This window comes from Perna viridis, chromosome 2 (genome assembly GCF_037379345.1).
Source record: "Perna viridis isolate PV_CMFRI_1.1 ecotype Kerala chromosome 2, ASM3737934v1, whole genome shotgun sequence".
Lineage (NCBI taxonomy): Eukaryota > Metazoa > Mollusca > Bivalvia > Mytilida > Mytilidae > Perna > Perna viridis.
Window position 1 is genome coordinate 32,342,409 of NC_142446.1, and position 27,824 is coordinate 32,370,232.

Here is a 27,824-nt window from a genome sequence, read left to right on the forward strand (position 1 = left end):
TGAGCACATTTTAAGTAAAGAAGTTAACCAATACATTGCATTAAGGTTTCAGCCCATTCTGTCTACATGGCAAATGACAATAAAGTAGGGTTGTTGGGTAGAAATTATTGATTTCTGAAGGAAAATGAAAGGTTTTTTTGGGGTCCAAAACTTCTATATCTGTACAAGTCCCTTACTCTCACATTTCACAAAAGACCTCTGAAAATTAAAAACCATTGTCCAGGTTCAATTCATCAATGTCTGTTTCCAGGCTGGGCAGCTTACTTTTGCAAGAACCCATAGGCCATACTGAATTTTTACAGATTGTATTTTCTAAGGTTGACCCAAAAATTGCATGTAGTCTAGAGGACTACTTACGTGAACGTGATAAGTTTGAACAGCATAAAGAAAGTGACTTCAGAAACTAAGATTTTAAAGCTAAAACCTTTGCAAGACCCACAAACTCTACTTTAAAATAGCACAACATATTTTCGTGGATTTAGAATAAGATATTTTTTCCCAATTTCCAAAAATGTTATTTTATAAAAAAAAAATATTTGCAGAATTCAAACCAGGCAAAGGTCGAATTTTTTTCCCACCAAGTAACCCTTTTTTAGTTAACAAAAACAATCTGTATGATTTGTGAATCATTGTTTTTCAAGTTACTGTTATCTTATAGAGTTATTAATGCTGTATGATATGGTTGTTTAGTTTTCTGTTGCTTATTACAAATTAATTGAACTATTTCAATCGAGAAAGACTTCAGTTGTGTATGAAACATTGTGGTACAATTTCATAGAGATCTACATGAATATACATATACTTAAAGATACATTCATATAACTAATATGTGAGTTGGAAAATCCTTGCTATTTGCCCCCTTTTTTTACCCTAAGTCTAAAACAGTTGAGACCATAACATCTAATATCAATACCAGTCTATCTTTTATAGCTTGGGAACCTGTAATAAATTTATTAACATCCACAAACTAAACTTATATCGAAGTTATTGAATGAAAACCAAGTGTTTATGGACAATGGTAACAAAGATGATGACGAAAACAATGCCATACCACTATACAACTCTAAAATTTAGCAGTAATGATAAAAAAATTGCCTTGGACATTGTATCAGAGACATCTTTTGATTACAATCTGACAGGAAATAAACAATATCCTAATGGCTTTTGTGGCAGGGACAAGGGATAATGAGACGTTTTGAATCACTAAAAATTAGAAAATCTAACAATGTGGGAAAATACAACTGATATTTTCACACTGGCCTTAAGTACTATAACATAAGATTGTGTACATGTACAAAAGTACATTTAGTTGCATTGTATTATATTTGGATATTTATAATATTGTGTTACACAAGTTCAATGCAACTCACTGTAAAAAATTTGCTCCATTATCAACATACCATTTTATTGAATAAATAAACAATTTGTTATTGTTGGAAGTGAAAGGCCACCTTAAAATCCTGATGATTTTGGATGTTTAAGCAGATTAAATTGAACACAGGTCTTGTAAGTACTTACATGTAAGATACAAAGATGTACATGTTCTAACCAAAAATATGTTTACCATTACAATCAATTGGAATGTGAAATTTGCCAGAGATGTTTGTCAAAGCAAAGTGCTTTAGCATTATCTATTTAAGCTCTGATATACAATGTACACACATTTTTGTACATGTTCAATATGTACTATACAAAAACACCTCTGAGACAAAATATTTCAAAACATTTAACATACAATTTTGTATTACATGGTAAGAACTATCAAGAAATTTCAAATAAAGCTTCATGATTAAAGTGGTCACCATAAAACCAGGGATATTCAAATCAGATTCTGCCAAATACATTAGCATAGTGGCAATGTTAATAAGCGAATGAAGCTGACTCTTAAATGTACATAAATTTGCCAAAATTTTTTTCATATTGTCCACTTGAGAACTTTTGTCAAAACACATCTGTTGAAGCTTTGAAATTTAGTAAAAGTACCTGCTAAACAAAACGTTTCAAAGTCCAACATACATACAATTGTATTACATTTACAATCAAATTGCAAATGATATATACTTGTACAAATCACCAATACTATTGTATTATTGTTGATAAATATAAAGACATTATAGTTGGGTTTTTATTATACACTCCTTGAAACGTTCACATTTCCCATTTTAGCATTTGTGCATCATTTATCGTGCGTTTACATATCATTTTGCATTCATTTATATGCACAATAAACACACACTAGGAGTATTTGTTTAAATGCACAATACAAGTGTTTGTTTAAACGCACACTGGGAGCGTTTGTTTAAACGCACGATATAAGCATTTGCTTAATTATTTACTTTATTTCTTTGATTCATCTGTTCTTATGGTATTTTTTGCTATCATTAATTTATATATTTTCATTAATTCTATTTTCGATTCTTTCTTTCTTTATTATTTGTTAATATTATTATATTTCATCATTCGTCTAACGTGTGTTTAAATGCACGCTGGGAGTGTTCATTTATCATGCGTTTAAATGCATGATAGGAGCGTTCGTTAAAACGAATGAAAGAAGCTTTCGTCTATCGTGCATTTAGGTATTGTGCATGTGGGAAACCTAAACATCTCAATGAGTGTAGTTGTATAGAACAGAATTTGTAGAAAGAGAGAGAGAAAATAAAAGATAAATAAAAAATTGAAACAATTGAAAAGAAATAAAAAATATCAAATCACACATTTCCTTATCATATCTAAATAAACTATGATCATGTCAGTAATGTTTTGTATGGATTCCATAGAATATCAAATATTACTTTATCGGAACTCCTCGGACATTATCAAAACATATACTCCCAGTTGTGTTAAATGATTCATTCTTTGCGGAACATGGAACTGTTTTACAGATAGAATTATAAATATTTGGAATATCCTTTCAATCCATTTTATTTCAAAGAGAAACTACTAACTGCTTCACTTGCACTAAAGCAAATGCCTTCCTCATATTAAATTTTTAAAACCAGTATAAATCACCGACTTGTAGACCTACAGATAAATAACTTATTACTGTCAGTGTCGTGAGATTTAAAATACAGAGAACGGAAAAGACAAATTGAGAGTTCATGGAAAAAAACCTTACAGCCATTTTTTCACTATTTAAAGCAACTCCTGTTAATCATTCCTCTTGTTTTCACTTCTCATTTTTTTTTGTTGACCGGAAATTGATGCGTGGAATTTTTATAAATTCAAGATCCAAGTTCGGATCATAGGAGTTATCTGTCGGTACATCTGTTTTATGTTTTCTATGTGAAACAACTATCTTCTTTCAAGAAAAAAAATAATGAAAATTAAACTAAACAATTTCTGTACCGTTAAAGACTAATTGCAATAAATAATAATAATAATCATCAAATGCTTAATTCCGGAAAAATCCTATTCGGAACAACTTATGTTCTTTCCATCTCAGTCAGAGACATCCACATGTAGGATAAACAAAAGAAGGGGATCTTGGATGACTCGCTTTTCTCCTACAAATTACGATTATTTGCCGCTGTGTAAGTTTGTTATTCTTTGATTACAAACATAATAAAATACGCATTTTTTTATGAAAGTGCAAAGGCACTTGTCTCAGTGTCACAGTGAGAAACTGGAAGTAGAACTAGAAAGAGAAAAAATAATCCCTGTACCTGAGGATCGTTTATAAGGTGCATTTAGGTAGAACGGTACTATTCATTTCCCTAACTAAAATTGTGAGCAAAATCATAGCATAACGGTTTTGTTTCTTTGGTATTTTACGCAGGCAATGTTTGATGTTTTGGGTCAAAGTTCCCCCCTTTTGCTACGAACCAGTCGAATGGCACATAAATTTTAAAAAAATCATAATGTTTATATAATTTTTTTAAAAATATAATGCAATTTTATAAAGTGGCTAATCACAGTGTCTGGAAGTATTTACCTGAGTAGGGTACATGAAAGGCCTAAAATAATGAGAAATAGTACCATTCTACCGACATTATACTTTTTAGTACACCAAATTTTGCCAATACTACATGTAATTAATGTTACTAGCATCAATTTCTTGAATGGTACAGGCACTTCTTTTTTTTTTAAATAATTTATGTAAAGGTGATCAGTCCTAACTAGCTAAAATTACATTTGTATATTTGATTAAAGGTATACATAGTATCAGAGACCTATGAATAAAGAGGTAATTAACTTGTTAATTAGTCATTTTTTTTTTATAAAAATATCTCATAACAGAGAACAAGATTCCCTGACTTTTCCACTTATTTATTAAACTCCTTTTTCCCCTTTTGATGAGATGATCTGGAATAAATTATAGCAGACACCCAGAAGACGTAAAAATGGGAAACAAGATTTTATTCAATTATCTTTAAAAACGAAAAGGTTGTGATAGGTTAATGTAAAAATAATGAATTTAATTTTGATTTATTTTCAATTTTGTAAAAATCTGCAGGTAGGTAACTTGTTATCAATACTCTTTTTTGTTTGTTTTGGTAGAAAAAATGTGGTATGAACATGAGGCTATATTGAGGAAGATATTGTTAGAATAGGAAACTGAAAGTTTTATTTCGGTATTCACAATACTTTTTTAGATATAATCATTTAAATTCAAGTTACCATTGTTGATTAAGTAAGTTCCTTGCTGTGTTTTAATGTGAGATTTCAGGTAGTCACAAATCTCTTCAATTACTAGTGGTAATGGTGGTATACATGTGGTGTCAAGTCAGAACTCCCAATGAAGGACTAAACTTATTTTGAAGTTATCAACTGACTTGAATGAAATTACATCTGCTGGTAAGCTATTCCAGTAATTAATAATATGCTGTGAAAATTGTCGTAGCAGAAATGAGGTGTTACAGTGAGATTTCAACCATTTTCGGTTGTGTCCATGGGTATTACAACAGTAAAAAATCTTACTGAAGAAGTATTTTCAAATCCTTTAAGTTTCGAATGTTTGTATCATGTCTCCACAACGTCTATGTCTGGACCTTAAATCAGGGACTTATATTATAGTCCCTGCTTGAATATTCAGTGTCCTCCTCTGGCCATTATAGCATTGTACTTTGCAGCGCTTTAATTTCTTAGCACTGTGCTATCAGTAATTAATTTTAGTTATAATACACTATGGGAACTGTGCTATAATTTTGCAGGAAGGCCAAAAGAACTGTGCTATAACAGTAAGCATTGTGTTATTCAAATATTATAGGGAGAACACTGATTTTGGAATAGGTATTTTTTTTCTGAATCAAGTGCCTGTTAGCATGACACTGTATTTGGTCTTGTTCAGATTAAAAAATAATATGAGACTGTTGAAACCTGAATTGCTCCTGAAGAAGTTCATATTCCCACTTACATGTAGTGTTGGCGCAGCTTAAATGAATTCAAACTCGTCATTTTGCATGGAATGGCCCCAGTTTTGTCTTTTAACAGCATTTTGATGTCAGAGAAATGAGTTATTTTGGGACAAGATTAATCTTTTAGTGGAAAGAGATTTTTGTCTAAAAACAAAGGGATAGGGAAACTAGTTTATTTTTCAAAATGGCTTCAACATTAGTGTGAATATGTCCATTGGTCAGTCAAGTCTAGATTGTTCACCTTGTAGTGCATTTTGTTGTGACATCATGAAATTTAGTGAGTTGGAGAAAATTCACATGCCAGAAACTTCTTTTTGTCATCTTGCAGAATTTATAGGACATATTTTACAACAGTGTCAGCATGCAAGGATTCCACTGTCTACTGTTAGAACTTTTTTGAGTAAATTTTCCATATTGCATGGTAAAAGAGCAGTACCTTCTTGTTGTATTTGCTTTATTCAGACTTGCAGTTCCTTGTAGCTTTTGAAAACAGCTGGATATCTATGTCATAAAATGCATTCTAGCATGCCAGAGGCATATTTGAAGGTTCATAATTCAAGCTTTAATATCTATTTAGAGAAACTTGACAAAAAAGGAAAGGGCACTTATAAAACCCAACAAAATGGATAAAGTGGCTGACCTTTTCAAAATCAATTATAAGGATCACTGGCCAGCCCTGATTTTTTTGTTAGGCTTTTAGAAACAGTTACTTTACATATGTAGGTCAACATGAAACACTTCCAGATTTACTTTATATTTACTTGACAGCCATTTCATTTGCTAAGAAATTTCCAAACCAAATGCTATGTCTAGCAAATCTATAATGTGCAGTCAAACTATTACAGACTTGTGTAAGGGAAATTAAGGAAACCTGGATTCAAATAGAAATCTGAAGAAAATAATCCAAGGATAACAACCAGACCGTAAATATGAACACACACATCAAAGAACATGAAATGATCAAAATAACACATACAAAGAAAGTAAATGTGCAACATGGTCTCCACCAAAAACTAGGAGGATTGACCAGATGCACCGGTAGAGTAGCATCCTTTGCTTTCCTAGAAACTTCTGCAGAGTTGCTCATAAAATGTCCTGTCTGGGGTAGACAATTTTGATTGTATTTTGATTTTTAATTCATCTATTAATTGGAGTAGAATGGTATAGTAAAAACAATTTTATGAATTATGGTCAATGATTCCCAACAATTCGTAATACTGGTACATTATTTGTATACTTAAAATGTATATAAAAACTGCATAGTTAATTTATGAAGTATTTTGGGGTGATTTGTGGTGATTAGAGGTAAACTGGTTATGTAAAACATTGCATACCTGCCAACATTTGGAAATACCCACTGGGCAAATTGTGTTCTATTTGATATTTGAAATCTTAAATACATTTTGTATTGGACCTGTCCTGATGGGCAAATCACCAAATAGTGTTTGTTTAGTTAGAAAGCTGATTACAATTATATACATGTACTTAAGGATTGGATATTCCATTTTTGATGTTTAATCACCATATAAAAGCTTTTACTGTAGCACATTTTCAATGAAGTGCACTAACACTTCATGTCCAAAATGTGCGACTGGTCAAGACTTGTACACTCCATGACCTCTCATGACATGTATATAAAGCCGATTAGCCAATGAGATTAGTATATTTTAATGATATGCAAGGTATATGTAATTATATGTTAATATAATAGGTTTTATGAATATGTCAAAGAGACAACAATGGTTGAACCCCATCTGGATGAAGATATCAGCAAAGATCCCCCATTGTTCTTCAAATGATAGATGAGGAAACCCTCACACCACAGGGCAGGCTGCAGCTAGCCCCAAAACATCATTATACATAGGTACAATGAAAGAGTTGCCCCTATATACTCAAGTAACATGAAAATAAACTAGAGGTGAAAAAGAAACAAGGCATACAGAGGCCAGAAATTTCTGACTTGGAACAGGCGCAAAAAATGTGGTGGGGTTATAGTACTTTGGCGTGATCACAATCCTCCCCCTTTGAAATCTGGCCACTGTGGAAAAAATATTACACAATTAAACCACCTAAACTCAGTTCAAGAAGGTATTAGTCCCTTGTTCTAACGAAAATTAAGAAACTCAATATACTGAATCACACAAATGTACAAACTAAGGACTACTAGCAGTTAAGTGACTTGCCAGCTTCAGACCAGTTTAAACCTACAAAAAGTTATATCCCCATCTTATGTAAAGTCAATGCCAATCCCAATTCTTCCCTTGCTGGAATGACAACCACAGTACATTATAAGTCAAACAGTAAGGACACAACCCATGTCATGTCAAAAACTGCTTTTGAATACAGTGTTTTAATTTTTTTGTAAAAGAGCCTATGAGCAAATCATTGTTACTACTAAAGTTCAGGTCTTCAAGTTCATTTTCAAGAAAAGGGACAAGACTCTCATGTGATCAAAGCAATACAATTTTGGAACATTTAGTTGCAGCTTTACATTTTTGGTTGTAAATGGTTTCACTCAATGCCGTGATGCTTTGGTTTTAAGGAAATTATTGGTTTGCATTTGTTTTACGGAGAGGGGTGATTCTTAGCTGAGGGGAAAGTCTCACAACGGCATGAAAAAATGTTTGAATTACTTATTCAATAAAAATTGAAAATAGATCTTAGACTGTATTTATAATAAAGGCAAACTTATTTTAGCCAATAAAATAAAATGCACATTGATATTCACCTCAACAACTTACAAAGTGGCATTTTAAACTGAATTCATATACAGTACGATCCAGAAGGTTCCAGGGTTGAAACCCTCTCTTTTTGGAAAAGTTCCTTAATTTCAAGCAAAATTTTGACAAATGGCAGATAAACAGCATGTGGCTCCCCTTCTTTTCAAAACTTCCAATCCACACCCATGCAGTTGCTGTTTCATATGGGATGGACCGAGCATATGCACCTTCCCTTATTTTGGAAGAAATGAAATCTTGATCAGTGCATTCTGAAATCTTACAAATAAGGAATTTAATATACCTCAGTCAAACCACACTACTTGCTCAATGTTAGAATACAACAATTCTCATTCAAATGAATGTTTTCCACAGTGAACTATTTTGACATGTTAATGTTAATCCCTTTGAATCACCAATTATACATCATCAAGACCACTTTAAAAAGTAGTATAAGCTAAATTTGTTACTGTAAACATATTAATTTTGCGGTTGCTAATTTTCACAGATTGGGTCAAGTGAACATATTCATTGGTATCAATTTTAGCGTTATAATGTGTTAAAAATCAATTTCTGTGTACTATTTTTCACGGTTTTCTGTCCACTGTGAAAAAAAGTGAAAATTAGTATGTTTACAGTATACTATGGTTAATCTTGGATATGAAAAAGAAATTCTTTTTCATATACCATGATTAACCATAGGATAGCCTAAATATACTTGTTTATTAGTACTCACTAGAGTGGGTAATTGTATTATATTTATCTCAAAAGTGCAACAACTGAATGGATATTTTCTCAATTTTTTATTGGTTTTGTATTACTGGTAAATTGATAACACCTGTGTCCCACCTCATAGATGTACCTAAATAAGTATTTGCTATAAATTAATTGTTTGCAAATGTTGACTGGTTGATATGAATCTCATTACTTGGTCTAAATGTAAATTTTATAAAGTTTGCACAACCCTATATAGTCACCTGCTGTAGTTACAAACGCTTTTGTATCTTGTCATTTTACTTGTTGACACAGTCGTTTGTTCATTTTATGTAATGTATGAGGTTCTTATTGATCATCAGAGGAAAAAATGAAAAAAAAACCAGTCAAGCAGCAAAATTAGATTTTGATGTAAGTTAATGTATAGACATTTTATAAACACTTAGATGTCAAGGCTATCTATAAAGTGGCTTGGATTTGTGATAATGTTGTTTTAAAGTGCTTCAAGTCTTTCACAGGTGTCCTAATGGCTGTACTTAAATGGAATTGTATAGTAAAATTTCAGTGTCATTAAAATGGTAAGTCCATAACAGCAAGGGCTGCTTTAGATTGAAATACTTATGTGTGTGCTGATAAACTAGTTCATGTTTATGGTGATTGTGTTTTATGTAGAACCATAGGCATAGCATCCACATCTGGATTGGTACGGCAACAATGCCAGGAGGTTCTGGGGGAAAGTAGTGAAATACCGTATTTCAAAAAATAGTTGTCGAGAATTTTAGGTATGGCATGCTGCACCAAGGAAAATTATTGGTACAGCCATAGCTGGAACCGTCATTCAAGGCACTATGTCCCTAAGAACAATGCTGAAAAGTTCTAAAGCACCTAAATCATAGTTTTTAATTCAACTAGAAATACAGCTTGTGTTATAGCATTTTCAGCTGCTAGCCCAACCATTCTCAATAAGAAAATGAAATTTCACTGAATTTTAGCTAGCCCAAACAGTTTTCTCGAGTCTCTGACAAAAGGATGGTCACTATAAAGGCAGACTGGAAATATTGATATTGATCTCATTGTTTGGTTATTATTGGTATATGTAAATGCTATGAAATTGTGTACAAACAAGAATTTGATTGGATAGTCTGTTAAAAAAGGATATTTGAAACCAGTGATTTCTCATTGAGAGTATTTTGTATAGCTTGTATTAATAGATATCCAGACAAATTGAATTTAGAATGTATTGTCAATGTGCTAGAATTCCTGAAATTACCATTTTCCATATGAAAGTGGCATTTTTAGAAAATAAGTTATTTGACAGGAAAAATAAGTCTGACAATCTATATTTTTCCCTGGACTAAATTTGAAGTGCCTTGAGTTATTGGAAATATGAATTATAGAGCACTGATAGTATTACAGGTTTTTGTCATTGAAAAAAAAAGCCCCAATGTAAATACATTTGTGTGTACAGGATTCTACTGATTGGTAAGAAAGTCTATTCCATTGTTTAGTAGTGTATGTGCATATGTAATGGTAATTGTACGATTTGTTGAGGAAATAATTTTTTTTTCAGTTTTCAGGATATAATCAAGGATAGGTTTTAATAATTACTTATCCAAATTTTGTGAGTGTGGATTTATTTGAGTCAACTTCAAGTGTAAGCACTATTTTTTTGTACTGGTACTTCATTTTCAGAAAAAAATAACTTATGAGAAAGTGTAATAGGATAATTAATTGGAAGGAAGGAATGACCGAAAAATGGTCTCCAGTACTGAAAATCACCCAGATTTAATGAGTGCACCGGACAAGTTCCATCAAGTTCTGTGCATAAGTTAAATCTTTAAGTGTTCTCGGCACTTGTAATTGATTATCCTATTTATCATAGAGATTCTGTTTTTTTTTCAATAATTTATTGTTATTTTTCAATAAGATTTAAAATTTTTTTGATTGGCTGATTGATATCGATGTTTGTGACCTTTTGGTGTGAGAATTTATTTCACATGCCAACCAACAAAAAAATATTACAGAAAGAACAAATAAATCCCTACTTTTATATAAAAATTAACCATATTTAATTCTATATATCTATAGGATCACTGAGACTTTAAATTTGGGTTTGATAATTGGCTTTTAATTTAAACCAACCAAAGGAAAAAAAAATAAATTTTATTCAGTTTAAATATGATAAAACAACATAATCATTTGATTAGATGTTCAGTGATGGTTGAAAATTGTTTATGTTTGTAAACATTTCATTAAATTCATTCCTGCCTCAACACATACTTCAGTTGAAATTAGTGTTTTTGAACTTTTATTTTTACCTTCTGTCACTGATTTCCATATGAATACTGGTACATCTGAGTATAGATTTCTAAACTAAATACATATATTTATTATGTAAATGTCTAAATGTCACCGTGACCAATTTAAACCAACTGAAATGGAACCTTTAATGCACAGTATTTAAAGAATTTTTAAATTTTATTCTCCATGACGAGATAAAATAATTTGAGTTTGGTTAGTGAGAACTACGTCAGTCCATTTTGCAGCACTATAATAGTGATTTTTATCCCAGCTGTCTTAAATTACTACTAATTTCTGTAAAATGTACTGTTAGCTTTTGTGGAAGCAAGAAGAACTGTTCTGTGCCAATAAGCACTGTACTATTTCAATTTCATGGAGGAAGCTACATGGGTTTACTCCCTAGCCCTGTGTTTAAAGCCAAAATGATTAAAACAAGTCTGGAACTTAAAAAGGTTAAAGTAGATAAAGTTAAAAGCTGAATTAGAGTTTTACCTACATTCTTACGGTATGTGTACGTTACACTTTGAATTATAAATACTGTGTTCTCCCCAAGAATTTAAAGCTTACTGGCAAGAACAGCTCTTTGGAACGTCCCCCAATGATAGCACAGTGCCCTTAAGGCATTTTAGAGAAAAATCATTTCAAATAGCTTAGTGCTGCTAAGCCCAGTGTTATAGTAGCCTTGGGAGAATGCTGTAATGAGTTCTCAGAGTTTTAGGGAGCAAATGTTTGGACCTAGGTTCTGAAATAAAAGTTTACATTATTGATGCATCTTGTTACAAGAGAGAAAGATTATAAATCAGTCATTTTCCTACCATGCATTCAGGCAAGCATTCATGGCAAATTAGCTGAACTGAACCTAGTTTACATGGTTAATATTCTGTTGTGATTCACTGAGCGATATATTTTGTGCGGGAGCATTACCTGCAGCTTAGAGCATTATAAACATTTCAGGCAATGTCACAGTCCAGCAGGCAATCTAACATTATAATGTCTTCTATGTTTAGCTACTATTGTATAAGTGATTCATTAAAAAAAAAAAAAGCCACATATATTTATTATTGATGTAAGGTTGCTTTAGGCATTTTATTTATGGAACAAACATGATAACTCTGATTATGTGTTGGCAAAGTCAGAGTTATCACCCTTTAAAGGAAAAATGCATTTCATTAATATTTTTACCGTCACTTGGAGAAACAGTTGGTGATTTTCAGTACTTTAAAGCATTCTTAACAGCAAATTAAGTGCTGTATGTGATCTTTCGATGGTAAAGGAAAACTATTGACCAAACTTTACGACAAATGTGATGACTTTTCATTCAGAATTGTCTACTTCCCTTTCATCTGTGGCAACATCCCTTCAGCACCTGCATATGGAGTGTTCGTATCACAACTCATACATTATGCCAGAGCTTGCCAAAACTACGCAGTCTTTTTGTATCGCGCTCGAACTCTAATGTTCATTGTTTCTAACAAATAGGCTTCTGGAACAGGGTTATGTTGCTACAAGATGGAAGTCATCATTACAGAAGTTTCATGGTCGTCATCATGAACTCGTGGATTGTTATGGTGTATCCATCTGCACCATGAAAACTGATTTATTCAATGGATCATAATTTTTTTCTTTCCTCTTTGTCTACCCCGGACTTGACTTTTATTATGAGCAACTCAGCGGGTGTTTCTAGAAAAGCAGAGGATACTTACCCTACTGGTGCACCTGGTCCATGCTCCCAGTTTTTAGTGGAGTCCGAGTTGCTCATTTGCTTTTGTTACTCTGTATGTATGATTTTAGTTACTTTATGTTCTTTGTTGTGTATGTCTGTTTTCCATTATCTGGTCTTTGTCCCTGGATTGCATTCATTTGATTACCGCATAACCTTGGTTCCTTTTATTACTCTTTCAACCAACAAAATCACACTCTACATAATGAAATGATCACGATGAAATTATGTGAATTTGAATTTTTTCTTCAGAAAATTATTGAAATGGTATTCAGAAAGTAGAACTTGCACAACAGAAAGAAAATGGCAGAGACAAGGGGAGTCCCTTTTGACACTGGATGGGCTTGGATGATAGTTGTTGGTATGTTTTACATTCTCTGTGTTTCCTAAAAAAAGAAAAAAAATAGGTGTAAACCATGTTTATATTACTTTTATCAGCATACTAGTTTTTGATGGATTATTAAGGAACAACTGTCTGCCTGATCATTTCTGTCTACATGTAATTGCAATTCCTCCTTATTTACTGAATGGGATTTTAAACTTTTAATTATTTATTCAGGAAGCATTTTAAGATGTGGATGAACAATGTGAAGGTAATATTGATGGTTTCTGGGTGATATTAAACAAAAGCTCAACCAAAGCTTGAACACAATACCTTGTACAATGTACCATAAAATACAGGCCACATTATTTTTGGTGTACTCTGCTTTTATTAGTTAAAATCTCCTCTTATTTGATACTGGGATCTCAGATCAGTCTTCAGTGGATTTTGTACTGTATTTGTCTGTGTATTGTACACACTTGTTTTTTCCTTGAGTGGGTGTACTGCAGGGTTTACACCTAAACTAAATGTTTTCTTTTTTTTTTCAGTTGACATGAACAGTTTGAGAAACCGTCAACAATGAGTCAATTTGTAGTTTTGAGAAAAGTTTTTGCAAATAAAAAATAAAATTTTACTGCTATTAATAATTATTGATTTGATAACATTTCTACTGTATATGGATCTGTTTTGTCAGGTTATTTCTGCAGCAGTTTAATTATGGTGGGTGTTGCCAAGTCATATGGTTTATTGATGTCTCCATTAATGGATGAATTCAGCATAGATCTGACAGTAGCCTCCCTTGGTATGGCAGTAGGAGCAGGAATATACACCATTACAGGTATAATTGAAATAAAGGTGATATTTATTTTTCTGAATAAAATGTGTACTGTTCTGAGTTTATATCCCCACTTTGTAGGAGGTATATAGTGATCATGGTGTCCCTCTGTGCATCCTTCCATTGGTGTGTCTTTAACTTTTCCCTTATAGTTTTTACTACTACTTCTTTTCACAGTCTCTTGATATTTTGAAACTTCCTGATTTAAAACTTTGTTTATAATTTGATCATATGATTACTTGGATGGTGAGAAATCCTTTAATGAGATTTGCTCACAGTTATTCTAGTTTAAGTTTATTGTACTTTGAAAGACATATCACCACATGATGAATTCTGTCTGTCCAATTCTTAATGTCATTTGGTAACCTAAAACACTCTTAGAGCATGCAAGAAGCTGTCTGTACAAATCATGCAAAATGTGTTTAATGATTCATTTGAAAAATTGTCATTTAATTTTATAGCCAAACCCCAACAAGGTTTTGGAGTATATGCGTTTGTCTGTCTGTCTCTATCTTTATGAAATAACTTTGACCCAAAATCCTCCATTCAATTGACTGGATTCTTATGACACGATAAGAAGTGTAAGGTCATGATCATTGTACATAGAAGTACATATTGTCAGGAATTTAGATTTCAAGTTTTATATGACTGAAAAAAAAAATTTGTTTGTTTGTATAATGGTATCTTTGTCATTTTTAGCTCACCTGGCCAAAGGCCATGTGAGCTACTGCCATCACATGGCATCTGTCGTTGTCATCCGTGGTCGTTAACAATTTTTCAAAAGTTTTCTCCTCTGACATTATTTGACGAATTGGAACCAAACTTGGTATGAATGTTCCTTGGGGTATTTTGCATAGAACTGATGTGGGGATTTTTGATCCGTCAAAAAACATGGCCGCTGTTACTAAAAATAGAACATAGGGGTCGGTCAGTAGTTTTTCACACATATCTCCAAAACCATTAGGTTCAGTCAAATTCTGAATGAGTAAAACTTTTCAGCATGATGAGATTTTCATATTTTTTCATATTTTCGTTTTAATCCATTTACCCATGTTGGAGTTATTGCCCTTTTTGACATTCTTTTGCTATTTTTAATGTTATTTCTTTCAAAAATCTTCTTCTCTGACACTATTTGACCAATTGGAACCAAACTTGGTATGAATGTTCCATGGGGTATCCTGCATAGAATTGATGTGGGAATTTTTTGCTCCGATGAAAACCATGGCCACCATTACTAAAAATACATAAAAAACATAGGGGTCAGTCAGTAGTTTTTCACACATTACTCCAAAACCATTATACTTAGCCTAATTCTTTCAGTGGCTGAAATGATCCTTATTATTAGAAATACAAAAGTCTTCAGGGATAAAAGTTGTAAGACGACTCCTTGTAAGAGTTATTGCAAAGGGCAAAAATGACATTTTTTTTTTTGGCTTAAGAATTTGTTACAGAGTAGGCTTATCTTTAACTGTTTTGTAATTAAAGGGATACAAAATTGGGGCAGGCAAAAAGAAAATCAGTTTTTGTATTGTTGGTCTCATTTTGATTTTTTTCTTGTAAATCTGATTTTGGATTTTTTTTTTAAATTGACTTTTTTATTTTTGGTTGGATTTCGAAAATTTTTAATCGATTTCTAATTTTGTGCTATATTGTGTCCAAATTGGTTGTTGTGTCCTTATGCTTAAGTGTGTCAAAAACTAATATTGTGTCTACACTTTCCCCAACTGAACAGCATTTGACATGCTGCTCTTGTATCATGTTGCATTCTGTAAAGCCCTGTATTTTGAAATATATAGCTCCTATGATAAGAATTAGTGACAAAAAAGGGTTTAGAAATGAGGATTTATTTGATGTTTGGATAATTACTAGACTGTAAGTGAATATATTTTTTAAAACAATACCACAAGGTGCAATATCACAAAAGGAAGGCTGATATTGACTTTTGGGATCGTTACATGAGCCATTTAGGAATGAAGGTTCAAAATGGACTTGAAACAAATATTTATGGAATATACAATTATTATAGGAACAGTAGTGGGCAAAGCTATGTTTGAAAATACACAGTGAAATGCCAAAATGCCATAGCCACATGGCCACATTTTTCACACAACTAGTAGAAGCATAAATCCCTGATATTATGGGCATCTGATTGATACTGAATTGAGTTTTATAAGAACCCAGTGAGTAATGACAAAGAATTGTGGACATTGTTCTGTCTCAACTAGCTTAAAGTTGTTGGATGACTAATTTTTGGACATATAGCAGTAAGCTAATATTTTGTGGAGAATAAATAGGTTAACTCACCTTCCCTAAATGGATGAAATGATTCCTATGACAAGGCTTACTAATGTCCCAATTTGGTTGAAGTTGTAGGACAACCCCTTAAGTTATTAATCTTGAAAGGTAGGAAATGATGTATTTTGTAGCTGTAGCTAATATCTTTAAAGGGATAGAAAAAAAAACTTTAAATTGATGAGATGATTGTTGATTATTTGTTATGATTTTGCCTTCAAAAGTTTCAATTAAGTTCAAGTTGTAAGATGACTACTTTTTAGCGATATGTCCTTTTGTTTTGATATTTTCCTATTTCACTAATTTTGTTTCAAAATGAGACTTTAAAAGGCATATCATGTATTATGACATGAAATTGTGGATTTCTGTAATATTTTTACAACAGTTTACTGATTTACTTCTGAAAAGCTATTTGTCTTTCAGCACCAATATTTGTAGCACTAGGACAACATTTCACAGAAAGAGCTGTAGTGATGTTTGGTGCACTATTTGGTTGTGGATTTTTGGTGATGTGCTATTTCAAATTCAATGTGTGGTATATCATATTCATGTATGGTATAGGAGCAGGTTTGTATACAATTCACACTTGATTATAAAAAAAATCCTTGGTTCTTAAGCCCTTGTCTCATCAGGGATTCCAATGAATGAAGCCTAAGGTTTATGACTTTTTTTCTGACCTTGGATTCATTTACATGTACTTATGCCCTTGACCTTCAAACTTTTTCAAAGATACTTTAGAGAACTTTTTGGCTTTCCAGAAGTGGACCAGGAAAAATCCAGGACCTTTCACTCCTGAAATTAAACTCCCCCTGCTTGCAACAAACAAAAAATTTTCCATATGGGTCCACAAGTCTATAATCATGACAAATTATTTAAATTTAATTCGGTAAACATGGAATTCCACTGGAGGTAATTCTCACTACATTCACACAAAATGTATATAGTTATTAACACTTTGTGAATTTTTCTGTATTTTTAGAAATATTTGACCAAGGGAATCATGACAGTGACACCTCCTGAAAATGTCTATATTTACATTATTATTTTGTTTTGCTTTGGATAAATTTTCTGTCTTACATGAATTTCAGGTACAGCAAATGCTTGCTTATTCGGAAATGGTTTGGTTATGATTGGAAAATACTTCAAAAAGTTCAGAACAGTGGCCAATGGTATTGCTTTATCTGGAGCAAGTGTGGGCACTTTTGTTTTACCTCCTTTGATGGAATTTATGTTGCAGTCATATGGACTGAGTGGAACATATCTCATTCTAGCTGGACTATATTTAACTGTGGCAGTGAGTGGTGCCCTCTATAGACCAACACAATTTTACACTGTAAATAGAAGGGGAGGTAAATCTGAAGAAAAGCATCAGTTATTGCAAGATGAAAGTAATGATTCTACAAGGAAAAGAGCAAACATTTCAACTAGTAATGACATTAAAGATGGAGACTTAGTAGAAGAAATTAATGATCTTGATATCCAGGTAGATGATAAAAATATTGAAAAAGAAAAGTCTGTTTCATACGTGACAAGTACTGGTTCCTTGGTCATGGGCTCAGTTGAGAGCTTAGCACCAGTAGTACAGGCTGAAGAAAGCAAAAAACCATCAAACGTTGTGAATTTAAATCTTTGTGGAAAATCAATTCAAATTCCCAAGATATTTGACTTTTCTATTTTACAAATGCCTGTAGTTTTGTTTTATACATTTTTTTCATTTTTTGTTTTCTTTGGTTACTTCAACTTTATCATCTTCATGCCTCAAGATGCTGTCAGCCGAGGATTTATCAAGTATGAGAAAGCTTGGCTAGTTTCATGTGTTGGCATTGGTGATCTCATTGGACGAATTGTATCTGGAGTAGTTGGTGACCTACAAATCATTGAACGATATAAAATTATGGGAGGAACTTGTATACTCTGTGGTTTACAAATTCTAATATTCAATTTTGCTGATGTGTTCTGGTGGTGTGCATTACATACCTCTCTTTATGGATTTTTTGGTGGGGCTTATGTGGCCTTAAACTCAATAGTATTGATAGACATGGTTGGATTAGAAGTGATGCCAAAGGCACTAGGAGTCATACTGCTAATTCAAGGACTAGGAGCATCTATTGGGCAACCAGTAGAAGGTAACTACTTTTTATAGGTATTATAATATTCCTTTGATAATTTATTTTATGACCATTTTAAAGTACTTCCAGCCCCAATTTTTTTTATTGCATTGGGTGGGGTATCATTTAATGTCCCATCAGATGCCCCATTTTTGCTTTGACATGGATTAGCAGATTTCCATGTACACAATTAGAATTTTACCATAAAGAGATTTTTTCCCTGTATATTTATGATTCCCCCACTAGGTGGAAAGCTAGAAGTGTAGTGATCATGCTTTCCATCCATCTGTTGTTAGTCCTTTTGTCTATCCTCAAACATTGTGGAACTCCCAATTTGTTTTACAATCTGAATGACTTCTTGGGGTTTCCTGATGCAGAAGATGGAATTTGTTATTGGTCAACCAGAGGTTAATTGTTATCCTGATTCAACTACATGTAGATTCCTTTTTGATTATCAAGTGTCTGTCTGTCTGTTTAATATTTGCTATCTTGTAACTGATTAGGTTTATTTAGATTAAATGTTTTTTGTTTACTCTTACAAGTATATTTAAAAACATACTCAATTCTATGTTCTTCGTTAACTTTTACAAGTAGAAGCATACTCAGTTTCATGGTTTTTGTATACTCCTACATGAAAACATACTCAGTATCATATTCTTATATTTGTGTTTTTTGTAGGTGAAATTAAAAGAGTAACAAGATCTTTTTCATCACTTAACATAATCAATAGTAGTTTTATGATAACTGGAGGGCTACTTTTGTTTATGTATCCATGGGTGAAGAGGTTTGGGAAACCAAAAGACCTAAAGAATACCATTGATGTTTCAGCATAATAGACCTACCTGTTATACCTCCACTCAAGGAGAGGATGGTAAATTAGAATCTCCTTGTTACTAAGTACATAAGTTAAACTATTCATCCCTCCATTTAAATTTTGTTGCAATTATCTCAACTCTTAATGGATAGATTGGTTTCAAATTTGGTGTGTGGCTTCAGACAGATGGGGTATACATTGTTAGTGATTTTGGGTGCTGTGTGATAACAACTTCCTGCTTGTGGGACTTTGCCATTTTTCACTGTATGAAATAAAAGAGAAAATTTTCTTCACAAAAGTCCTGGATCCCAATGAATGGATTGATTTCAAATGTGATTTGTGGCTTTATATAGGTGGATATATGTTGTAAGTGGTTTTGGTTGCTCTCAGATATTAAGTGGGGTATACTTAGCACTACAATGTTGGTGAAGAAATGAGAAAGAGTTGAGGTCAGATGTATGACTTCTGCCAGATTATGTGTACTAAAATGTGCCTTAAGCTTACATGGGTTCATAATAGGTACATGTTTAAAGTGATTAGGACTTATTTAGCCATTCTTTATTATTTGTAAATGTTGAGGAAAATAAATTAAAATTTTTGTTTGCTTAAACATGAAAAAAACTTTTGTCTGAAATAATCATTACTTTAAGTTCTAATTTTAGACACTTGTTTTTAGAAGAATGCTCATAATATGCATTAGATTTTCAATAAATGTGTGTTAGTTTTTGACATTTTTTGTTTATTTTTGGCACTTGTTGACATAACCACCTGACATCAGTGTCCAAGTTAATTCTTTTTAAATATTTGCTGCACAATACCTGGCACACCAAACTTTGATGCTTATAGCTAAAACAAATTAGCATCCTGTTTCTTTTAATTCAGAAGTTGTGGTGTGTATTAATTACTGAGATTTTGTCTGTTTATTCACAAATGTGATTTTGATTTTTGCAGTGTTGTGAAAAATCCAACATTATTCTAATTCTTGGGATTATAAGTAAGTTGCATATTTTGCTATAATAAAAAAAGGTCATCTCAGTAGGTACTATTGACTGCCATGGCTGTCATTCTGAAGTTCATGAGTAATAATTTTAATTTTTAGGAATCTCAATACACCTATATATTGTATTATGATTGATAAAATTCACTGGTCTGTCACTTTAGCATTGAACCAGAATATTTTTCAAAAAGCTTCAAGTTTGCAAAGAAATCTAAAGGATAGGGTTATTGAGACATAAACTTGATATGAATCAAAATTGTTTTTTGAAATTTCCTTTATTGCTCATAGTTTTTGAGAAAAGTAGAGTTTTAATTGATAATATACGGTAACATGTTAATTAATTTGTATTGAATGTATTGAAATGACTAAATATTGCAGAAATTGTTTTTTTTTATAAGCTTTCATAGATTATTTTATAATTATTCAGCATGTGTTTCTTTCAAAAAATTTATGGTTTATTTGTAATTTAAATTTTGTATAACTTAAATATGGTCATTCTTATTCTGAACAAAGTAGGGTTTAAAAGTTTGATTCAAGGCCTCACAAAGTAATAACTTGTTTCCTCATCAATGTCATCTCTGTTGAGGGTGCCTCATTACCTATTTTTATTGTCATATCAATAAGATAAATACAAATAACCCTCTCCTCATCATTTTATCTGACAATGAACAATATGAAATAGTTGTCACACTTTTTAGGGGTAATGGAATGGTGAAGATAAATGCCTCTCCCTCTAATTTATTGTCATTAAAAATTGCCTGAGAACCAACATATTGCCTCTGAAGGGGCATACTGAAAGCATTTATAGAATTTCATAGTTTTTCTATAAAGCATATAATTTTGAACCTTTGAAAAATACAAGACCTTCAAACTTATTGCTTTTTAATCAGTTTTAGTGAAGGAAAATGAAAAAAGGTCATGACTTACATGTAACACCTGTTTATTCAATTGTTGATTTAGAATATTTTTTTCAATTTTGGCAATTTTATTATCTTGTTGCCTCTTACTCATAGTGGTTTAGTGTATAAGTTTTAAAATTGACTTACCTCCCTTATATATACCAGATAAATGTTGTTTATATTTATCTTAAAATTGAATTTACAATGTTTTTTATCTTAAGACCTTGACAGGGTTGGATTATAGATTATAGAATATGAATGAACTTTTTTTTGCATTATTGTAAATTCTTTTATATTTGGTTTCCTTTTTAACACACCTAATAGCTTGGTGCCTTAATAGTTATTAGATTTTAGTCCAAATGTCTCATTTTAGTTATATTTCTATGTTGATTAAAATGTACAATTTTATCTTGGATCTGGAATTAACCATAATATAATACTTGTGATGTACGTATGTAGAGTTTAATACTTGTGATGTACACATGTAGAGTTTAATACTTGTGATGCCGTATTTTCCGGTGAATAAGGCGCACCGGACTATAAGCCGCAGGGTCGATTTTCGTGGAAAATAAGGATAAATTCCACATATAAAGCGCACCCGAGTATAAACCGCACCCAAATTGACGATAAATGTGGCTATTTAAAGATACATACGATACTATTTGCGTTTCTTTTTCAGGTAATTTGACAAAAGGGAGTGGGGAAGTAAAGGTTTATAGGGTTTTATTTTCAATAAAATTTGATATTATGCATTATAATTGTCAATAAAATTATGATTTTCTCGTATATGTCGTCTTATTTGTTGTTTGAAGTTCGCGATGTTGACTTTCACCCCACGCTGTACTCATCCAAGCTGTCGCCCATTTTGGGGTCGTTGAGTAATAAATTTGTTTTGTTTACATTTAAAAGGAATATGATGGCTTTCTATAGTTATTACAACAATTTGTCAGTGAGCTGATTAAAGGTTATTTGTTGTTTGAACATTGTGATATAAATAATTGTTTGTCACCCCACGCCGTCCTCACCCCAAGCTGTCAAGTTCGTTGTGAAATAAATTGTTTTGTTTACAGTTATGATTGAAAATACATCAATTAACGGTATTGGATGGGCTAATTAGAGGTTTCAATTTCTACAGGTGTCATGTTTTGAACAGGTATAGCCGGGGGAGAAATTTAGATTTTAACAACAGTAGAAAAATCTGTGCACACGTGCACACAATACCATACACAGTCGGCTTTATTCTGGGGAGGATTTCAAAATAACTTCAATAAAAGTTTTAAAAATATATAAACTTATGACCCTGAAGAGAATATTTTCGTTCTGTTTACTCAGTCTTTAATTAAGAAATTATGTTGATTTTTTTAAGGAAAGAAATAAATTTAATTCAATGTACGAATGTAGAAAATTATTGAAGATTTTGAAATGTCCCCCACTAATCTTGATTTTTAGAGAAGAGGCGTCCTTAGGGTATATTAGAATATCATGATGTGATCAATACATTTTATCGTAAACTGTTTTTGTTTTTTTTTGTTTTTTGTTTTTTTGTTTTTAGTTGTTAAAAAGGTGAATGTGCTGATTAATAGGAAAAAAAACAAAACCCCTTTATTGTACCTCTTGATAACTCTAAAAATACTTAACAATATATCACCACGTGACCAAATTATTGATCGTAAAGACACAAGTCATGAAAACTTCGTCATTATTATACATTTTATTCTTTTTAATCAAATAAGCAACAAAACAAAAAATTAATATTTATTCAGATGAAAACAAGATGTATACATTGCAAGTACCTGTCATAGTCGGCTGTTCAGGTCGTATAAAATAATGTCAACAATGTAATTTCCGGTCAAAATCAGATCAGCTGATCTGGTCTGAAAAAAAATACACATATAAAGCGCACCCATGTATAAAACGCAGGTAGAAGTCACCTGAAAAAAATAGCGGCTTATACACCGGAATATACGGTAGTGTAAAATGCTTGTGATGTACACATGTAGAGTTTAATACTTGTGATGTAGTGTAACATACTTGTGATGTACACATTTAGAGTTTAATACTTGTGATGTAGGGTAAAATACTTGTGATGTACACATGCAGAGTTTAATACTTGTGATATAGTGTAAAATACTTGTGATGTACACATGCAGAGTTTAATACTTGTGATGTAGTGTAAAATACTTGTGATGTACACATGTAGAGTTTAATACTAATGATGTAGTGTAAAATACTTATGATGTACACATGTAGAGTCTATTCTATACATGCTATATGTGCCATTGAAAATCTCATTGAAGTATTAAGCATTTTTTATTTCCAAAATAATCTATGGATGCCAAAGGTTGTCTGGCAATCTGTTTTGAAAATTTTGTTTATTTTCGTAAAAAAATTTGGATGTAAGTGTGCAAATAATTACCTGGATCAACCTTTTTCATATATATGGATCTTTTATGGATTTTAGATTGAGATGGTAATACATTATTGAGGTTACTGTTTAGTTAGCTGTTTTTTTTTATAGACAAATTATGTTACACTGCTTTATGTCCCTCATAAACTGTTGGTTTTCAAAAAACACTTTTAAGGATTTTGATAAAGATTTTGCAACATTAATTATCATCATAAATGGAAGTTGCCCTGAGGTTTTCTTTTATTTTTTTATGAATTGTCATTTCATGGTTATATAACTTTTAATTCTAAAATCAGGGGGATATGCCTATCATGGCTTATGTTGCAGCTGTTTATTTACTAGGTTAGTCAATTTTCAGAATGCTTCCTACATTCCATAGATTGATTTTAAGGGAGCAAATTGCATTTGAAACCAGATTCCTAATTATACTGCTGACATATAAATAGAAAAAAGGGGAAAATGCTCTATTTGATAGAATTTGGCACTAGCTAATTTTGTAATAGTGTACCTTAAAGTATATTTATTTTATTATGGTATATATGCGATATATAATAAAATACTGATAATTGTGCATACCTGTGTTTTTACATGTAGGAAATTAATTACCTTAAATAAATTCTTTTACTTTTTTTTTTACATATTTGGGAGAGTGCAAATCATGAAATAAAATTGAGCAAAAATTTTATTGTCATTTTTAAGGATGTTTGCTGCTCAATTTTGAAATAACAAGCCTTCTAATCGTTTGGTATAGATTGTCTCTGGAATAAAAATACCAAATAAAATTGTTAGGTCAGTGATCTTGTTTTTGAGATAAAAGGATTAAAAAAATTGGTATAAGCCTGAAGTTACAGGTCAACTCTGATTAAAACAGTTTCAGAGGTTATTGTTTATTTCAGTTTCATAACCTAGAAATGATTGGTTATTAGTTCTTTTTCAGTTTAATTTTTTTCAATTCAAAAATTGTTGAAACTAATTGTGATAGTGTAAATAAGTATATAAAAGAAACGATCATTTGAAAAATTGGTGAAGTGACAATTCTAGATTCAGTTTCGACTGTGAAATAAGTTTGGTTTAGACAATGAAACCTGTCTAAATCAAACCCCCTATTTAATTGAAGGATTTGTTTGGTTCAGTTTACACAGGTATAAAATTCAAAACTAAAATGGAAGAATTCTGACTATGTCTGGTGTATAAGGAGAGGAAACTTACCCTACCTGTGCACTTGGTCCATGCTCCCAGTTACTCATTTGCTTTTGTTTCTTTGTATGTATTATTTTGGTTATTTCATTTGTTATGTGTGTCTTTTTTCCTTTTTTATCCTTGGATTATATTCTTTTGATTTCTGTTCAAATTTGGTTTTCTTGATTACTCTTAGTCAGGTATATGGTTTATTTAGAGTTCATTAAGACAGGATTCTCTGGTTAAAAACTACATATACATGTACATTTTAGAATCATTAAGTGCTAAATATATGTACAGTGTTCTTCATTTGTATTATGGTTACACTTTTGATTATAGTATTTTTTTTATTTAGATATTTTATGATATTTTGTATTTTAGGCTACTAATTTTTTTGTGGGTTTTTTTTATTTGCATTATTGTATTTTTTGACCATTGAATTTATATTTATTTGTTTAATGAGTTTTTTTTTACAGATATCAGAAGTACTTAGTTGTATCATGAAACCATATGTTTCATTTGGTATTTATGCCAAACCACCACATATATGAACATGCATCATGTTCTCAAAGAAATTGCCTCATTTCCAGAATAAGAAGGTTCATTAAGCTTAGTTCATATCTTATTAACAACATTTTTATGACGAACGGGTACAGTATTAATGTCTTCTTCTACTTCATTTGACTCATTTTCTGTGTTGGCCCTCTCCATTTTTGTTTATTTAGTTCTTAAAATTATAAGGAAGTATAATGTGTTGGTTGATTATGGTATTATGTACTGTGGCAGAAAGGTCAAGAAGATTCACACAAAACTGACTTTGTTCTAGTCCATCACCCTAAGTTATATTTTTATTTGAGCTAGCTTACAGAAGTAACAGCTGGCATGTTTACAAGCATTTCAACCCACTTGTATACATTTCTGATTCCTAGCCAGCCAGGTATCACTCTGTCTCATATATGTTTTGTGCTTGACAAAGAATGACTACCACTGAGACGTACATTATTGGCCATTGAAAAAAAAGCTCTAAAAAGGCTCAGTTTGTATTTAACTGAAGTTTCTGATTTTTTTTGTTGGAAATATTAGAACAAACTTCTTTGAAATAGAAAATTTGACTTTGATCAAAAAGTTCATCAAATGAACCCCAAAATGCTTAATTTCCACTCTGCAAAAGTTTCCATCATCTAAGAAAGTTCTTTCACAAGTCTTTATCTTTTCTTTATACTAGTAATAGTAAAAAGAAATTTAATCATTCTTTTTTTAATTATCAATAAAATCAGGGATATGAAAATTCGTTTCTATTTTTGTATATCATTTTTACTTATCTGTTTTTGATCATCTAAGTCATTTCTTAGTTATGTTCAAAGAAGATATTATCTTTAATTTATTTAAATTTTCTCAAACACATTTCTATTTATTATATCCCACGATATGACGTTGTGGAGGGTTTTTATGTTTTTGACCTGTTAGTCCGTCCGTCAGTTAATCTTCAGTTTTCTTGACTTTTTTCTAAACGCTTGCAGATGTTAATATGATTTTTGGTATATAAATTCACCATGATAAGTTACAGGACAAGTTTGTAGTTGGTTCCATTCCGATGATTTTTACCGAAATTACAGGCCTTGACCTTAGCTAAATTCACAGAAATAACCGTTTCCGGACTTTTTTTCTAAACGCTTGCAGATTATGACATGATTTTTGGTATATATGTTCACCATGATAAGTTACAGGTCAAGTGTAAGTTTTGTTCTGCTACGATGATATTTTCTTTGGATTAATTAAAATGCAAATAAATCACAGTCTGGAATTTGAAACTACTATTCTAAATTTAGTCAGAAGATAAAGGTCTGAAGCCTGAAAAACACTCTAATTCCTTTTTTATTGTGGCCCTTCTACATGTATTTCTCTTACGAACGAATTTACTTGAGTATCCAACATGGGGACGCGTGGGGTAAGTGAGTGCGATCACTAAGGTTGTTTAATTATCCGTAGCATAATTATGATTTTTTAAAATCAGTCTTCAGTAACTGTTAATATTTATTTCGTATAAATGATATCAGTTATGGTTGTGAACACAAGTGTTCAATAATAAAGGGACAATGATATGACTATTTTTGTTCTAGCTATTATTTCCAAAATGTATATTTTGGCCTTATCAGGGCTGAGAATAAATATATTTTAACATTGAATTGAAAGTATCTTTTTTGGTCTCAAAACAAACAGTACACAGTACATATAATTGGGTATTTTCAGACCATTTAACCTTTAATTTTCCTTCTCAGTCAACTTATGTGGAGCTTTTTGCCAATTCATATTTTCTTAAATCCTGAAGAAAATATTCGTAACAACATTATTTGTTAGGTCTTACCACATAATTACCTGAAATACAGGTACTATGAAATTTCCAAGCTCGAAGTAGCCTAATGAAAAAAATTTTCTACTCCTTAAAATAAGGCATCATTTTCATAGTTGAATGGTTGTACTTGTGGTATTTAAAAGGACTGCAATTTCTAGTCCAAAACCAGTTAATTGAATCTGATGATAATATACATTTAGGAGATGTGAGATAATTTTTATTATCTGTCATTTTGTTTTATTGTTTTGTTTTAATTGATTTATGCACGTTGTCAAATATTTTTGAACTTCGTCTTTATATTTGATATTAAACTGATATGTTGGGTTGATCACAGTACAAAAATAAAATTTTTTATTTTAAAAAATGTTGAATTATATGAATATATGTATGCTTGCTTCCTGCAAGTCAGAACGAGCAATTGTTACATTGAAAAAGAAACAAGATAAAGAGTATCAGACGTGATTTTGAACTTATTTACAGTGAACGAACTTCTGTTTGTTGGATGAAAATTTTCGGGTTTTCAGCTCACCTGGCCTGTGGCAAGGTGAGCTATTGCCATTACTTGGCATCCGTCGTCGCTGTTAACAATTTTTCAAAACTCCTCTCCTCTGAAACTACTTGACCAATTGGAACCAAACTTGGTATGAATGTTCCTTGGGGTATCCTGCATAGAACTGATATGGGGAGTTTTGACCGTCGAAAAACATGGCCGCCGTTACTAAAAATAGAGCATAGGGGTCAGACAGTAGTTTTTCGCATACATCTCCAAAACGGTTGGGTTTACCCAAATTTTGACGGAGTAAAATTGTTCA

The 27,824-nt window shown here is 31.7% G+C and overlaps 2 protein-coding genes across 6 annotated transcripts in view; one reads left to right on the plus strand and one right to left on the minus strand.

Moving 5' to 3' along the window:
* Positions 1–3,206, minus strand: part of LOC148624670 (uncharacterized) — a 35,896-nt gene extending 32,690 nt beyond the window's left edge. For both annotated transcript variants that reach the window (XM_088567499.1, XM_088567498.1), the window contains exon 1: positions 3,116–3,206. In XM_088567499.1, coding sequence (XP_088423625.1) covers positions 3,116–3,121 — 6 coding nt within the window. In that variant the 5' untranslated portion in view covers positions 3,122–3,206. The remainder of the gene's footprint in view (positions 1–3,115) is intronic.
* A 239-nt stretch (positions 3,207–3,445) lies between these two features.
* Positions 3,446–27,376, plus strand: LOC148624671 (monocarboxylate transporter 12-like). 4 transcript variants are annotated; one of them, XM_088567500.1, is made up of 7 exons: positions 3,446–3,530; positions 4,694–4,794; positions 13,059–13,167; positions 13,823–13,966; positions 16,679–16,822; positions 17,344–18,381; positions 19,042–27,376. In XM_088567500.1, exons 3-7 carry the CDS (start codon positions 13,110–13,112, stop codon positions 19,194–19,196), a joined length of 1,539 nt encoding a protein of 512 aa, XP_088423626.1. In that variant the 5' UTR covers positions 3,446–3,530; positions 4,694–4,794; positions 13,059–13,109; the 3' UTR covers positions 19,197–27,376. The 4 variants fall into 4 exon arrangements, with proteins under 4 accessions (XP_088423626.1, XP_088423628.1, XP_088423627.1 ...); XM_088567501.1 differs by having other exon boundaries at positions 3,462–3,530; positions 4,667–4,794; XM_088567502.1 differs by lacking the exon at positions 4,694–4,794.
* Positions 27,377–27,824: the final 448 nt, after the last annotated feature.

What these genes read in the sequence shown, in the direction of transcription:
- LOC148624671 (XM_088567500.1), top strand. Translation starts at nt 13,110, where the DNA reads ATGGCAGAGACAAGGGGAGTCCCTTTTGACACTGGATGGGCTTGGATG. An exon ending in AGGAATATACACCATTACAG is followed by an intron (nt 13,967 to 16,678) that starts GTATAATTGAAA and finishes TTTGTCTTTCAG; the next exon opens with CACCAATATTTGTAGCACTA. An exon ending in CATGTATGGTATAGGAGCAG is followed by an intron (nt 16,823 to 17,343) that starts GTTTGTATACAA and finishes CATGAATTTCAG; the next exon opens with GTACAGCAAATGCTTGCTTA.